Consider the following 15,942-nt stretch of genomic DNA (forward strand, 5'->3'; position numbering starts at 1 on the left):
AATTTGTGTTTCTTTACTGACATCCGCTGAGCCTGAATTGGACTGATGAGTTTGGAATCTACCATTGTTTTTTTGCAAGGGGCAAGGGGCATTGTTTTTGGCAAAGTGAAACAAAAAAGACCCTTGTGGAAATTGAGAAAGGTGGAATACAAACATGCACACAAGGAGCAGGAGGCCGTTCTGCCCCTCGAGCTTGCTCAATATAGTGATCTGATTGGAACGTCAATTCCTGCCGACCCCCGGTAACCTTTAACCCTTATGGGCGGCACGGCGGCAGTGGTTAGTTCTGTTGCTCCACAGCGCCAGGGTCCCAGGTTCGATTCCCGGCTCGGGTCACTGTCTGTGCGGAGTCTGCACATTCTCCCCGTGTCTGCGTGGGTTTCCTCCGGGTGCTCCGGTTTCCTCCCACAAGTCCTGTTAGGTGAATTGGACATTCTGAATTCTCCCTCCGTGTACCCGAACAGGCGCTGGAATGTGGCGACTAGGGGCTTTTCACAGTAACTTCATTGCAGTGTCAATGTAAGCCGATTTGTAACAAAGATTATTAAAAATTATTAATCGAAACCTATCCACCTCTTAAAATATTCAGAGTCTGCTTCCACTGCCTTTTCAAGAAGAGAGTTCCAGAGACCCACGCCCCTGTGAGAAAAAACTTCTCATCACTGTCGTAAAGGGGCTGTTTAGCACAGGGCTAAATCGCTGGCTTTGAAAGCAGGCCAGCAGCACGGTTCAATTCCCGTAACAGCCTCCCCGAACAGGCGCCGGAATGTGGCGACTAGGGGCTTCTCGCAGTAACTTCATTTGAAGCCTACTTGTGACAATAAGCGATTTTCATTTCATTTCATTTCAATCCCTTATTTTTAAACATTGACTCCGAGTTCCAGATTCTCTCACAAGAGGAAATATCCTCTCCACATCCACCCAGCCAATACCCCTCAGGAGCATATATGTTCCAACCCAGCCGCCTCTTACTCTTCTGGACTCCAATGGATACAAGTCTAGCCTGTCCAACCTTTCTACACAAGCCAACTTTCCTATTCCTGACATTCTGGTAAATCTTTTCTGAAATGCTTTCAACCCATTTACATCCTTAAAGGAGACCGATGCTGTACACAGTACTCCAGATGTGGTCTCACTAGTGCTCTGCATAACTGGAACATAACCTTCCTTAATCTTGGATTGAATTCACTTGCAATTAACAATAACGTTCCATTAGCTTTCCCAATTACCTGCTGTACCAGCCTTTTGCACTAAGACACCCAGGTCCCTCTGTAATCTCCGAGCTCTATAATCTCTCACCATTTAGATAACATGCATCTCTTTCATTCTTTTTATCAGAATAAGCAATGTCACATTTTCCCACATTATACCCATTTGTCAGATCTTTGCCCAATCACTTAAACCTATCTATATCCTTACGTTCTGGTCAAATCTTACTTTCCTACCTATCTTTGTGTCATCAGCAACTATCCCATCTAGTCCATCATCCAAGTCATTTGTAGAAATTGTAAAAAGTTGAGTAAAGTGTATTTGCTTCCAGCAGTTAACTTTCTTGGATTTGGATTGGTTTATTGTCAGGTGTACTGAGGTACAGTGAAAAGTATTTTTCTGCGAGCAGCTCAAACAGATCATTAAGTACATAAGACATAGGAGCGGAAGTAAGGCCATTCGGCCCATCGAGTCCACTCCACCATTCAATCATGGCTGATTTCAACTCCATTTATCCGCTCTCTCTCCATAGCCCTTAATTCCTCGAGAAATCAAGAATTTATCAACTTCTGTCTTAAAGACACTCAACGTCCCGGCCTCCACCGCCCTCTGTGGGAATGAATTCCACAGACCCACCACTCTCTGGCTGAAGAAATTTCCCTTCATCTTTGTTCTAAAGTGACTCCCTTTTATTCTAAGGCTGTGCCCCCGGGTCCTAGTCTCCCCTGCTAATGAAAACAACTTCCCTACATCCACCCTATCTAAGCCATTCATTATCTTGTAAGTTTCTATTAGATCTCCCCTCAACCTCCTAAACTCCAATGAATATAATCCCAGGATCCTCAGACGTTCATCGTATGTTAGGCCTACCATTCCTGGGCTCATCCGTGTGAATCTCCGCTGGACCCGCTCCAGTGCCTTCCTGAGGTGTGGGGCCCAAAATTGCTCACAGTATTCTAAATGGGGCCTAACTAATGCTTTATAAAGCTTCAGAAGTACATCCCTGCTTTTATATTCCAAGCCTCTTGAGATGAATGACAACATTGCATTTGCTTTCTTAATTACGGACTTAACCTGCACGTTTACCTTTAGAGAATCCTGGACTAGGACTCCCAAGTCCCTTTGCACTTCAGCATTATGAATTTTGTCACCGTTTAGAAAATAGTGCATGCCTCCATTCGTTTTTCCAAAGTGCAAGACCTCGCACTTGCCCACGTTGAATTTCATCAGCCATTTCTTGGACCACTCTCCTAAACTGTCTAAATCTTTCTGCAGCCTCCCCACCTCCTCCATACTACCTGCCCCTCCACCTATCTTTGTATCATCGGCAAACTTAGCCAGAATGCCCCCAGTCCCGTCATCTAGATCGTTAATATATAAAGAGAACAGCTGTGGCCCCAACACTGAACCCTGCGGGACACCACTCGTCACCGGTTGCCATTCCGAAAAAGAACCTTTTATCCCAACTCTCTGCCTTCTGCCTGACAGCCAATCGTCAATCCATGTTCGTACATTGCCTCGAATACCATGGGCCCTTATTTTACTCAGCAGTCTCCCGTGAGGCACCTTATCAAAGGCCTTTTGGAAGTCAAGATAGATAACATCCATTGGCTCTCCTTGGTCTAACCTATTTGTTATCTCTTCAAAGAACTCTACATGAAAATAAAATAAAAGAAAAAGAAAATACATAAGAGGACAACACAAGGTACAGTGGCTGCAATTAGCACTTCTAAAAATTCCATGTATTTCAGCTCCTTTTCTCTAAAGACAATGGACACAATTCAGCCCTTCAAACAGCCTGAGCCTAGCAGGAAAGGCTGCTTCCTGATTGGTAGATTTTGACCAATGAGGTTAATATTGCACCCCGAGACAGGAGATTCAGATTCAAGGTGGATAACCCCAGAATAGGGGATTACTCGCCCTCTTACCCTACCTCTCTGTGATTCACTGTCTGCCCATCTGTTGTATTTATTTATATTTTTTTAAATAAAAATTTTAGAGTACCCAACTCATTTTTTCCAATTAAGGGGCAATTTAGCGTGCCCAATCCACCTACCCTGCACATCTTTGGGTTGTGGGGGCGAAATTCACGCAAACACGGGGAGAATGTGAAAACTGCACACGGACAGTGACCCAGAGCCGGGATCGAACCTGGGACCTCGGCGCTGTGAGGCAGCAATGCTAACCATTGCTCCAGCATGCTGCCCCATTGATAAGTCAACTTCGACAGTCCGCAACCTCCATCACCAATCAGGATGTAGACAGTAACATCGCGGAGAAATTGTCACCAACAAGTCACATATCATCCTGACGTGGAAATATATCATCCACTCCTTCACTGTCACTGGGCCAAAATCCTGAAACTCCCTTCCTAACTTCACAGGTGTACCTACACCACATTGTCGTGGTTGACAAAGGCGGCTCACCACCACCTTCTGAAAGATCTTGGCAATGTGCCACAATGGTTAGCATTGCTGCCTCACTGCGCTGAGGACCCGCATTCGATCCCTTCTCCGAGTCACTGTCCGTGTGGAATTTCTCCCCAAAGGCCTCTGTTATTAATATTGGAATTTCCAAAAATAGGCGCAATTCATCAATGTTTGATCTTGCTTTCAAAAGCTCTGATGCAATATTAATTTGGAAAGCATAACTATATGTGGAAATAAAATCTACCAGTATTAGTAATTATGACTTCCAGCATCAATAATTGCAAATTATCTGTAACATAAACATTTAATTTGCAAGTTTTAACTTTATATAGAACGTACAGCACAGAACTAAGTGATTCAGCCCAACCTATCGGCCTCTTCCTCCTTCCAGAGGATCAGAAGAAATAGGAGCAAGAGTGGGTCAATTGGCCCTTTGACCTGCTCCAGCATTCAATAAGATCTGATTGTGGCCCTAACTCTATTTTTCTTCTTGCCTTCATACCCTTGAATCTGTAACTCAGCCACGAATCTTCCCCAGAGAGGAGTGCAGGGTGTGGGTCATTGAACTTACCTCGGGGAAGAAATTCCTCCTCATCTCTATCTTAAATGGGAGGCCCTTATTTACAAGAAATTTATTGAACATTTTTAATCAATACAGAATAATAAAATAAAACAAACCACACTTTCAACCGCAACAGCAACCCCCCCCAAACAGCTGACTAGCTCTTTAAAAATCAGAATGAAATGGCGTCATCTTTTATAAAACCCCTCAATCGCGCCCCTTACCGTATACTTAATCTTATCGTTGTAAAGACTCCATAATCATAATCTTTATTATTGTCACAAGTTGGCTTATATTAACACGGCAATGAGGTTACTTTGAAAATCCCCTCGTCGCCACACTGCGGCGCCTGTTCGGGTACACAGAGGGAGAATTCAGGATGTCCACTTCACCTAACAAGCATGTCTTTCAGGACTTGTGGGAGGAAACCGGAGCACCTGGAGGAAACCCACGCAGACACGAGGAGAACGTGCAGACTCCACACAGACAGTGACCCAAGCAGGGAATCGAACCTGGGACCCTGGCGCTGTGAAGCCACAGTGCTAACCACTGTGCTACCGTGCAGATCCCCCAACCATACCGAGGCATTGGGTAGAGACATGACCTCCACTCCAGAAGCACCCTCCTGCGAGAGATCAGCGAGACAAAGGCCACCCCACACCCATCCACAGCTCCGGCAGGTCTGACACGCCAATGGGCGTGTGGCACAGTGGTTAGCACTGCTGCCTCACAGCGCCGAGGACTCGGGTTCAATCCCGGCCCCGGGTCACTGTCCATGTGGAGTTTGCGCACTCTCCCCGTGTCTGCATGGGTCTCACCCCACAACCCAAAAAGATGCGCAGGGTAGGTGATTTGGCCACGTTAAATTGCCCCTTAATTGGAAAAAAAGAATTGGGTACTCTCAAATTTTTTTTAAAAGGTCTGACACCTCACATATGGCCACCAAGGGACTGGGCTCCAAATCCAGGTGTAAAATATCCGACGGTGCTGAAGAAGGAGACTCAAATCTCAGCAGCTCAGGACACGTTGTAATGGTTGAGGAAAGCAGCTCACCACCACCTCTGAAAGAACATGGTTTGCCGGACCCCTCCCACAACGCTCACTCTTATCTTCCACCCCCTCAAACAACCGACTCATCCTAGCCCTCGTTAAGAGTGCCCGGTGCACCACCTTCAGCTGTATTAGCCACAGTCTCGCGCACAATGAAGAAGCATTCACCCTACGCAAGGACTCACACCACACCCCCTCGAAACCTGGCATTTAATCTTGCTGGCTCAAACATGTCACAAATCGGCGCCAGCTTCGACACCCTACCTCATTTAAAATGCTACCGACATTGCCGCCATGTTTTCAACGTCGTGACCACCACTGGGTCACGTGAAAACCCCCCTGGAGAGGGGGGAAGCCCGGCCATCGCCTGCACCGTATCCCCAACCCCCCTGGAGAGGGGGGAAGCCGGGCCATCGCCTGCACCGTATCCCCAACCCCCCTGGAGAGGGGGGAGCCCGGCCATCGCCTGCCCCGTATCCCCAACCCCCCTGGAGAGGGGGGAGCCCGGCCATCACCTGCACCGTATCCCCAACCCCCCTGGAGAGGGGGGAAACCCGGCCATCGCCTGCACCGTATCCCCAACCCCCCTGGAGAGGGGGGAAGCCCGGCCATCGCCTGCACCGTATCCCCAACCCCCCTGGAGAGGGGGGAGCCCGGCCATCGCCTGCACCGTATCCCCAACCCCCCTGGAGAGGGGGGAGCCCGGCCATCGCCTGCACCGTATCCCCAACCCCCCTGGAGAGGGGGGAAGCCGGGCCACAGCCCCAACCCCCCTGGAGAGGGGGGAAGCCGGGACACAGCCCCAACCCCCCTGGAGAGGGGGGGAGCCCGGCCATCGCCTGCACCGCAGCCCCAACCCCCCTGGAGAGGGGGGAAGCCCGGCCACAGCCCCAACCCCCCTGGAGAGGGGGGAAGCCGGGACATCGCCTGCCCCGTATCCCCAACCCCCCTGGAGAGGGGGGAGCCCGGCCATCGCCTGCCCCGTATCCCCAACCCCCCTGGAGAGGGGGGAAGCCGGGACATCGCCTGCCCCGTATCCCCAACCCCCCTGGAGAGGGGGGAGCCCGGCCATCGCCTGCCCCGTATCCCCAACCCCCCTGGAGAGGGGGGAGCCCGGCCATCGCCTGCCCTGTATCCCCAACCCCCCTGGAGAGGGGGGAGCCCGGCCATCGCCTGCCCCGTATCCCCAACCCCCCTGGAGAGGGGGGAAGCCCGGCCATCGCCTGCACCGTATCCCCAACCCCCCTGGAGAGGGGGGAGCCGGGACATCGCCTGCACCGTATCCCCAACCCCCCGACATGAACCCGTTTCCATCCTCACCCAAACTGCCTCCTGGTCTTATTTGCCGCCCAATAATAAAAGATCCGGCTCAGCAATACCAAGCCTCCAGATTGTACGCCGAATCCTAGCAACCGCACCCATCCAAATAAAGGACAACATCTACCCCCACAAAAAGTGCTTTGGGCAAAAAGAGAAACAGCAAGAATTGGGACAGGAGCAGAAACCGCGGCAGAATGTTCATCTTGACGGACTGCACTCGGCCTGCTGAGGACAGAGGGAGGCTACCCCACCTCTGTGAGTCCGCCTTCATTTCTGAAGCCGAGCCCAATCCCACACTACCTGCACCCCTAGGTACCTAAAATGAGTGCCCGTCAAATGAAATGGCAACCCACCCCCCACCGATTAGCTCGCTCCTCGGTGGGGTAACTGGAAAACACTCACTTTTCTCAAAACTTAACTTCTACTTGTTCTCTCTCACTCTATCTCTCTCTCACTTGTTCTCTTTCTCTCTCTCGCTTGTTCTCTCTCGCTCTCTTGCATGTCTTGCGGTTCCAACCGTTCCAACCTCCCCGAGAACGCCTCAAACGCCCCATTCACCTTCGTGGGCGCGGCCACCAGCGCACCTCCCGTATCCCGCAACTGAACAATCTCTCGGACAGCTGCCTGCCGCCTCAACTGGCCAGCCAACAAGTGAATAATGAAAATCGCTTATTGTCACGAGTAGGCTTCAAATGAAGTTACTGTGAAAAGCCCTTAGTCGCCACATTCCGGCACCTGTTCGGGGAGGCTGGTACGGGAATTGAACTGCTGGCCTGCCTTGGTCTGCATTAAAAGCCAGCTATTTAGCCCTGTGCCAAACCAGCCCCAGCTCATTATTATAAGTGGCCAGCCTTCTCCCCATATCTTTACCCCCCCCCCCCCCCCCCCCCCCCCCCCACCCCCCCCCCACCACCACCATGGCACCTTCCGCAGTTGACACAAGAGACCCCTTATTTTTAAACTCCACCCCGGAGTTCTCTATTTCCCATTGAGGGAAAACATCTACCTTGTCATGTCCCCTCAGAAACTCCAATCTATATTACTGTCCTAAAACTGTTCCAAAATGGTGGGATAACTTGTGGGGACCGAGCCCATCGAGCATCCAAAGCATTGCTACGTTGTCCTGTTTTACCATTCACATCGTCTGCACAAACCCATGTCCCACAGCTGGCTGCTCCTCGTAACTAACTGCACAGTTTCATGCAATTGCTTTTATCATCAGACTGTCCAATGTTTTTTTTTAATTTTCCCAATTAAGGGGCAATTTAGCGTGGCCAATCCACCTGCCCTGCACATCTTTGGGTTGTGGGGGCGAGACCCACGCAGACACGGGGAGAATGTGCAAACTCCCCACGGACTGTGACCCGCGGCCGGGATCGAACCTGGGACCTCAGCGCCATTATGCAGCAGTGCTAACCTTAATTTCCTCCCTTAATACACTTCTCTCTCTGTCGTATCCCCGTGTCCTCCCTTGATTGTTTCTGTGTATTGAACTCCATTCCATCAAACTCCTGGACTGTCTTGCTCACCTGCCAATTGCAAATTGTCTGTTGCACTGCTGAATAAGATATTTTATCTTCAAACATTCGGACACCTGGGTGGAGGGAGATGGGGCCACGCGCTGCAACTTGGAGCTAAAGTCTGACTCAACTGCTGCTGCCCTTTTCCACATGGACAAGGTGACCCACCTGACAAACACTCTTGTTCTGTCGATCAGGCCGACAGTCTCCCCAAGGCATTGGCAATCTAGCTAAAGGCCTGTTGCTTATAATAATAATAACATGCAACTGAAATGGCCACTTCAGATGTCATTAAGCATCTTTCACATTGTTTGCGAATGGAGCCAGATGATAGGCCCAGGTTGGGTAAGGAGGACAGGCTCCCACCCCTGAAGGACATTGATGACAGGAAATTTCTATGATAAGCAAGGTCAGAGCGTTTGATGTGTGATTAACCTTGTGCAGTCTCTCCACGCCCCCCCACTGTGTTTCAGTTCAGTCTCTGATCGATCTTTTCTAAGCTGGAGCAATGTTATATTGCATAACTCTGATATGGCTTTGTTGGTCTGTTTGTGCTAAGTGGTCCTTTCCCTTTGTCTTTACTCCGAGGGTTGCGACAGCTCCGGGTAACATTCACAGCACTGCTTATCGATGACATCACGAGCAACATTTGGTATTCTTGTTGTCTCCACCTTGTGACATTGGCCGGCCTCTTTCTAAAGGATTCTGATTGGTTTGTCCCTATGTTTTTGTCAATGGGTGGTAACTGATGAGGTGTGGCGAGTGCAGTTTTCAAGTTTGGGATTTAGGCGGCTTGGCGGGCAGGATGGGGTCTGAGCTGAGAGGTTCATACACCAACCAGGAGACTGAAGAGATTCCCGGGAGCAAAATAGAGGCAATTCCTGCAAAACCACACTACTAGATCTCAAAAAGATTGGGTCATGTCAGCCTCTGGTGTCTCCTACGAGTTGGAGCTGCATGTTATTGAGCCAAATATTGATTAAGGTGAAGGGGGTGATTGATACTCTCACTCTCACCATTGACCATTAGTCAAAGATTGACAATTTGTTTTTGTTTTCTTGTAGACCGAACACATGAGTGACGAAGACTTTCAATCAGATAAGACACTTGTCGATTTAAATGACCCCAACCGACCACGCTTCACGTTACAAGAGCTGAGGGATGTCCTCCATGAGAGGAACGAACTGAAGGCGAAGGTTTTCCTCCTTCAGGAAGAGATGGCTTATTACAAAAGGTAAAAGGCTTGTAAATCCCAGCCAGGTTTTCATATTCACATTGTCACCGTTCAGTTCCAGCATGAGTGGCTGTTTAGGGGCTCAACCAGGGGCTGGTTTAGCACACTGGGCTAAATCGCTGGATTTGAACCAGACCAAGGCAGGTCAGCAGCACGGTTCAATTCCCGTACCAGCCTCCCCGAACAGGCGCCGGAATGTGGCGACTAGCGGCTTTTCACAGTAACTTCATTTGAAGCCTACTTGTGACAAGCAATTTTCATTCATTTCTTTTTGTCTTGTTTTCACAGCGAGGAATCAGAGGAAGAAAACGGGCCTTCAAACCCTCCCCCCACCCCACACCTGCAGCCAAGAATGGCAACCCAGCCAGAATCTGGCATCAGGCGACTGTAAGTAAAGCCCGCTGGCCTCTTTGCATAATTCTGTCCAGAGAGAGTCATTGTCTCATTCTGTTAATCATTTGATGCATGTGTCTAATTTGAATGGGGGCGGTACAGGGACCCACAGGTTGCTGGACTGACTTTGTGATAGTAAACTACTGTTGATAACTCTAATTGGCATCCATTTCCCTTCATTGGTCCACACCCAAACAGGGTGAGCCACCAGCGGCATCACAAATATCCATCAGCCGATCAACCTGTGGGTGTTTTCAGCTGGTCATGTCTGGCATGTTCGCCGATGCAGTGCAGGATTTCACAATTTACCTAGCACCAGGAAGAGGTCATTCAACCTTTAGAACCTGTTCTGTTCAGTTTGTTCGTGGGTAATGAGTATTCCAACTCCATTTACCTGCCTTAATCCCTCAACACCCGCACAACCCTTTGGAGTTGAGGAACAGGATGAGCTGTGATTTATTTTTCTCTTCTTTGATGGGATGTGAGTATCTCTGGCAAAGGCCAGCATTGTGTCTCCCACCCTCGGCTGTCCTCGAACAGAGTGGCTCTCTAGGCCACATGTGGCTCAAAATCACATGTTGACTAGACTAGGTCAGGGGAGGGGCTTAAAAAATGTGGAATGCAATAGTTACAGGGGGTTCAATTATAAGGGGAATAGATGGGTGTTTTTGTGGCCACAAACAAGACTCCAGGATGGTACGTTACCTCCCTTGCGTAAGGGTATCTCAGAGCAGCTACAGGAGGAAGAGGGTGAACAGCCTGTGGTCGTGGTACACGTCAGTACCAATGGGACAGGTTAAAAAAAAAAAGGATGAGGTCCTAGAAGCCAAATATAGGGAGATAGGAAGTAAGTTGAAAAGTCGGACCTCAAGGTAGTCAGAGTAGACACAATAGTATAAAGCAGATGAATCCATGGCCGGAAAGATGGTGCGAGAAGGAGTGTTTCAGATTGCTGAGAGAGGGGATGTCAGGGTTAACACCGACAACCCCTCTATCCTAAAGTGCCACCTCAGCTGACTGTGGACTGCACTACAGGGCTCTCCGAGTGTTTCCTTGGTGTCAGTGACAATGCCACCATCACCAAAGCTCTCAGGCTGGATCCCCCACAGGATTCTTCCTCCATCCCACCTGCCCCCTGCCCTTCCCACCACCGCCTCACCTTTTCCACGTTCGCTGCCCAACACCCCCCCCCCCCCCCCCCGCCTCTGTAACAGGGGACGAAATTCTCCAGAAACGGCGCAATGTCCGCTGACTGGCGCCCAAATCGGCGCAAATCAGTCGGGCATCGCGCCGCCCCAAAGGTGCGGAATGCTCCGCATCTTTGGGGGCCGAGCCCCAACATTGAGGGGCTAGGCCGGCGCCGGACAAATTTCCGCCCCGCCAGCTGGCGGGGAAATGATATCTCCGGGCGGCGCATGCACAGTGGAGGGAGTCTCTTCCGCCTCCGCCATGGTGGAGACCATGGCGAAGGAGGAAGGGAAAGAGTCCCCCACGGCACAGGCCCGCCCGCGGATCGATGGGCCCCGATCGCGGGCCAGGCCACCGTGGGGGCACCCCCCGGGGACAGATCGCCCCGGAGCCCGCCCGCGCCGCCTTGTCCCGCCGGTAAGGTAGGTGGTTTAATCTACGCCGGCAGGACAGGCATTTTAGCGGCGGGACTTCGGCCCATCCGGGCCGGAGAATCGCGGGGGGTGGCCCGCCAACCGGCGCGCTGCAATTCCCGCCCCCGCCGAATATCCAGTGGTGGAGAATTCGGCAACCGGCGGGGGCGAGATTCACGCCAGCCCCCGGCGATTCTCCGACCCAGCGGGGGGTCGGAGAATCTCGCCCCTGGTCCTCTTAACCCTTGGCATCTTCCCTGCCCACACAAACTCTGAGATAATCATATCGCGCTTCCGGAAAAAGGCCTTTGGTACAAAAATTGTAAGTGTCTGGAATACAAATAGAAACCTCAAAGAACAAAGAAATGTACAGCACAGGAACACTCCCTTCGGCCCTCCAAGCCTGTGCCGACCATGCTGCCCGTCTAAACTAAAATCTTCTACACTTCCGGCGTAAATATCCCTCTATTCCCATCCTAGTCATGTATTTGTCAAGATGCCCCTTAAATGTCACTATCGTCCCTGCTTCCACCACCTCCGGCAGGATGTTTATCATCTTCACTTGCTCTCTCCCTGCCAGAGTCAGATACAGTGTGCCCCACCTCTTCAGATCCTCCCTAACCTCCTCCACCAGCTTTGTTAGATTCCACTTATGCAGCATCGCCCACTCTCCCGTTACCTGAATCCCCAGGTATCTAAACCTGTCGCTGGCTACTTTGAATGGATACCCTCCCCCCAGGTTGGCTCTCCGGCCTATTTGTTCACCAGGAACACTTCACTTTTCCTGACGTTTAATTTGTATCCTGAGAAAGCCCCGGACTTCCCTAATAGGCCCATGATCTTCCCCATGCTCTCCAGCGGGTCCGACACATACAGTAACAGGTCGTCCACATGTAGAGACATCCGATGCTCCTTACTCCCCCTTGTAATCCGTTGCCACTCTGTCGACCCCCTAAGGGCCATTGCCAGAGGCCCTGTAGCTAGTGCGAACAGCAGCGGCGACAGCGGGCACCCCTGCCTCTTTTCCCTGTGTAACCCAAAGCTTCATTAGCCCATATCGTTGGTCCGTACACTCACCACCGGTGCCACAGGGGCTGGTTTAGCACAGTGGGCTAAATAGCTGGCTTGTAATGCAGAACAAGACCAGCAGCGCGGATTGAATTCCCGTACCGACCTCCCCAAACAGGCACCGGAATGTGGCGACTAGGGGCTTTTCACAGTAACTTCATTGAAGCCAACTTGTGACAATAAGCGATATTATTATTATTATCATTACATATAACAGGCTTACCCAGTGCAAAATACTTCGGCCCAAACCCGAACCTTCCCAGAACCTCAAACAGGTACCGCCACACCACCCGGTCCACGGACACCACCACCTCCAGCACCTGACCGCTCGACAGAGTCATGATCACATTTAACAGCCTCCTTGCATTACTAGAAAGCTGCCTGCCCCCCCCCCCCTTTTCCCCTTCTTTGATATCAGTGTGATCGTTGCCTGCGTCATCGTCTCCGGCAGCTCCCCCTTCTCTAACGTCTCATTAAACGCCCCAGATGGATGGATTCCTGCTCAGTAAGGGAATCAAGGGAAAGGGTGGGATAGTGGACTTAAGGAATGTCGGATCCGCCATGATCCTATTGAATGTTAGAACAGGCTCGAGGGGCCGAATGGTTAACCCCTGTCCCTATCCCTATTTCTTTTGGTCTAATGGATTTCCTTCCCCAAAAGACCACGTGGGTTTGTATAACAATCTATGGTAGTTTCCTGGTCACCATGACTGAGATTCGTTTTCAATTCCAGACTTTATTAATTGAATTTAAATTCCACTGGCCGTTGTGGAGGGATTTGAACCAGAGCATTGGCCTGTATCTCTGCATTACTGGCTCAATAACATTACCACAGGGTCATTATCTCACCCTATTGAATGGTGGTGCAGTTTTACCCCGGCTCTTATCTCTAATGTGCTGTGTGTGCCGAAGTGCTTTCTAATTTCACCTCTGAATGACCTGGCTCTATGTTTAGTGCCCTGCGTCCTGGATTCTCCCACTAAAGAAGATAGTTTCTCTGTCGAATCGTTTTTACCATTTTAAACATCTCGATCAGATCACTCCTCATTCTTCAAACCACAAGGAATACAACCAAAATTATACAAACTGTCCTCCTAATCCCCATTCAGAGACACTTAAAACGTGCTCTAATTGCTGATCTCCGTCGAATACTCACAAAGAAAATAGCTCTTATTGTTAAATGCTGAGTTTAAAACAAAATCTAATTTCATTTAGAACAGGGCAGCACGGAGGCGCAGTGGGCCCCGATCGCGGGCCAGGCCACCGTGGGGGCACCCCCCGGGGCCAGATCGCCCCGCGCCCCCCCCAGGACCCCGGATCCCGACCGCGCCGCCTTGTCCCGCCGGTAAGGTAGGGGGTTTGATCCACGCCGGCAGGACAGGCATTCTAGCAGCGGGACTTCGGCCCATCCGGGCCGGAGAATCGCGGGGAGTGGCCCGCCAACCGGCGCGGCGCGATTCCCGCCCCCGCCGAATATCCAGTGGTGGAGAATTCGGCAACCGGCGGGGGCGAGATTCACACCAGCCCCCGGCGATATCGGAGAATCTCGCCCAGATGTCTAGCTCACTGTGCGAAACCAGCACTATACTGTGTTTTCTTCCTTGAATGTCTGAAATGATTGAGATCAATTCCCATTAGAACCCGTGGGATTGTTTTTAGTAGGAAGTGAGCAGTTCATCACTTGTCCGTTTAAGAACAATAAGTTCTGCCGCACCAACAAACGGGTTTGGTGGTGTCAGCAGCTTGTACTTCCTCTCCAGTGATAAATATCAACTAAACACTACTAACCTCGGGCCTGCTCTGTATTCTCCTCCTGTAATAATGCCGGTGAAGTTGTGAGGGGCAGCACGGTAGCATAGTGGTTAGCACAATTGCTTCACAGCTCCAGGGTCCCAGGTTCGATTCCGGCTTGGGTCACTGTCTGTGCGGAGTCTGCACATCCTCCCCGTGTCTGCGTGGGTTTCCTCCGGGTGCTCCGGTTTCCTCCCAAAGTCCAAAGATGTGCAGGTTAGGTGGATTGGCCATGATAAATTGCCCTTAGTGTTGGGTGGGATTGCTGGGTTATGGAGATAGGGTGGAGGTGTGGATCTGGGTAGGGTGCTCTTTCCAAGAGCCGGTGCAGACTCGATGGGCCGAATGGCCTCCTTCTGCACTGTAAATTCTATGACTCCTTCCTGATTGCACACATACTCAGCTGACCAATCACTTTGACCTGACACCATCACTTCAAATCTTGTACATCTCGTGATAATAGCCTGGCTTGGCTTGTGGTTTTAGAATAATAATAATCTTTATTAGTGTCACAAGTAGGCTTACATTAACACTGCAATGAAGTTGCTGTGAAAATCCCCTAGTCGCCACACTCCGGTGCCTGTTCGGGTACACGGAGGGAGAATTCAGAATGTCCAATTCACCTAACAAGCACGTCTTTCGGGACTGTGTGAGGAAACCGGAGCACCACAGTGTTGCAAATTTCACTCAACAAGTACACGCCCAGTTCTCTTTCGAGACAAGTTACTGAACCTGCTGCCACTGTCTTTTCAGGCAACATATTCCAGATCGTCACAACTCACTGTCTTTTTAAAATTCTCCTTCTCTCCCCTCTGGTACTTTCACCAATTATTTTTAATCTGTGTCTTCTGGTTACCATCGAACATACAGTGCCGAAGGAGGCCATTCGGCCCATTGAGTCTGCACCGACCCACTTAAGCCCTCACTTCCAGCCTATCCCCATAACCCAATAACCCCTCCTAACCTTTTTGGCCACTAAGGGCAATTTATCATGGCCAATTCACCTAACCTGCACATCTTTGGACTGTGGGAGGAAACCGGAGCACCCGGAGGAAACCCACGCAGACACGGGGAGAACGTGCAGACTCCACACAGACAGTGACCCAGCGGGGAATCGAACCTGGGACCCTGGCGCTGTGAAGCCACAGTGCTATCCACTTGTCCTACCGTGCTGCCCTAAGATGCAACCTACCGATGTTCACAACAGCGGCAGCAGTTTCTCATTATCCACTCCAACAGAGTCCTTTATAACTTCTTCATCTTCCTTAACCACCTCCGTATACCTGGGGCTGAGAGACCAGTCAGTAAATCGCCTCTGAAACTGCTCCAAGGCAGCTGATTGTTTAAAATCGGTGATGCCCTGCTGCTTGCTCTAACTTAGTGACCGAGTTTGAATGTTGCATTGTGCCCTAAATTGTTGCAGCGTTTACTGCACTGTGTTGGGTGCCCCACAGTGTTGTCGGGTACACTTCACTGTAAAGATAATGTAATATAATGTCCTAAAGGGCAGCACGGTGGTGCAGTGGTTAGCACTGCTGCCTCACAGTGGTGAGGACCCGGGTTCGATCCCAGCTCTGGGTCACTGTCCGTGTGGAGTTTGCACATTCTCCCCTTGTTTGCGTGGGTCTCACCCCCACAACCCAAAGATGTGCAGGGTAGGTGGATTGGCCACGCTAAACTGCCCCTTAATTGGAAAAAATAAAATAATTTGTACTCTAAATATAGTTATTTAAAATATATAATGCACTAAAATGTTTGGACAATT

General features: G+C 50.6%; 1 protein-coding gene across 4 annotated transcripts in view; it reads left to right on the forward strand.

The window, feature by feature from the left end:
• rilpl1 (Rab interacting lysosomal protein-like 1) overlaps window positions 1-15,942 on the forward strand; it is a 184,044-nt gene that overhangs the window by 161,373 nt on the left and 6,729 nt on the right. For all 4 annotated transcript variants that reach the window (XM_072513565.1, XM_072513473.1, XM_072513738.1 and 1 more), the window contains 2 exons: window positions 9,155-9,324; window positions 9,613-9,711. In XM_072513565.1, coding sequence (XP_072369666.1) covers window positions 9,155-9,324; window positions 9,613-9,711 — 269 coding nt within the window. The remainder of the gene's footprint in view (window positions 1-9,154; window positions 9,325-9,612; window positions 9,712-15,942) is intronic.

Source organism: Scyliorhinus torazame, chromosome 1 (genome assembly GCF_047496885.1).
Source record: "Scyliorhinus torazame isolate Kashiwa2021f chromosome 1, sScyTor2.1, whole genome shotgun sequence".
In the NCBI taxonomy this organism is placed as follows: domain Eukaryota; kingdom Metazoa; phylum Chordata; class Chondrichthyes; order Carcharhiniformes; family Scyliorhinidae; genus Scyliorhinus; species Scyliorhinus torazame.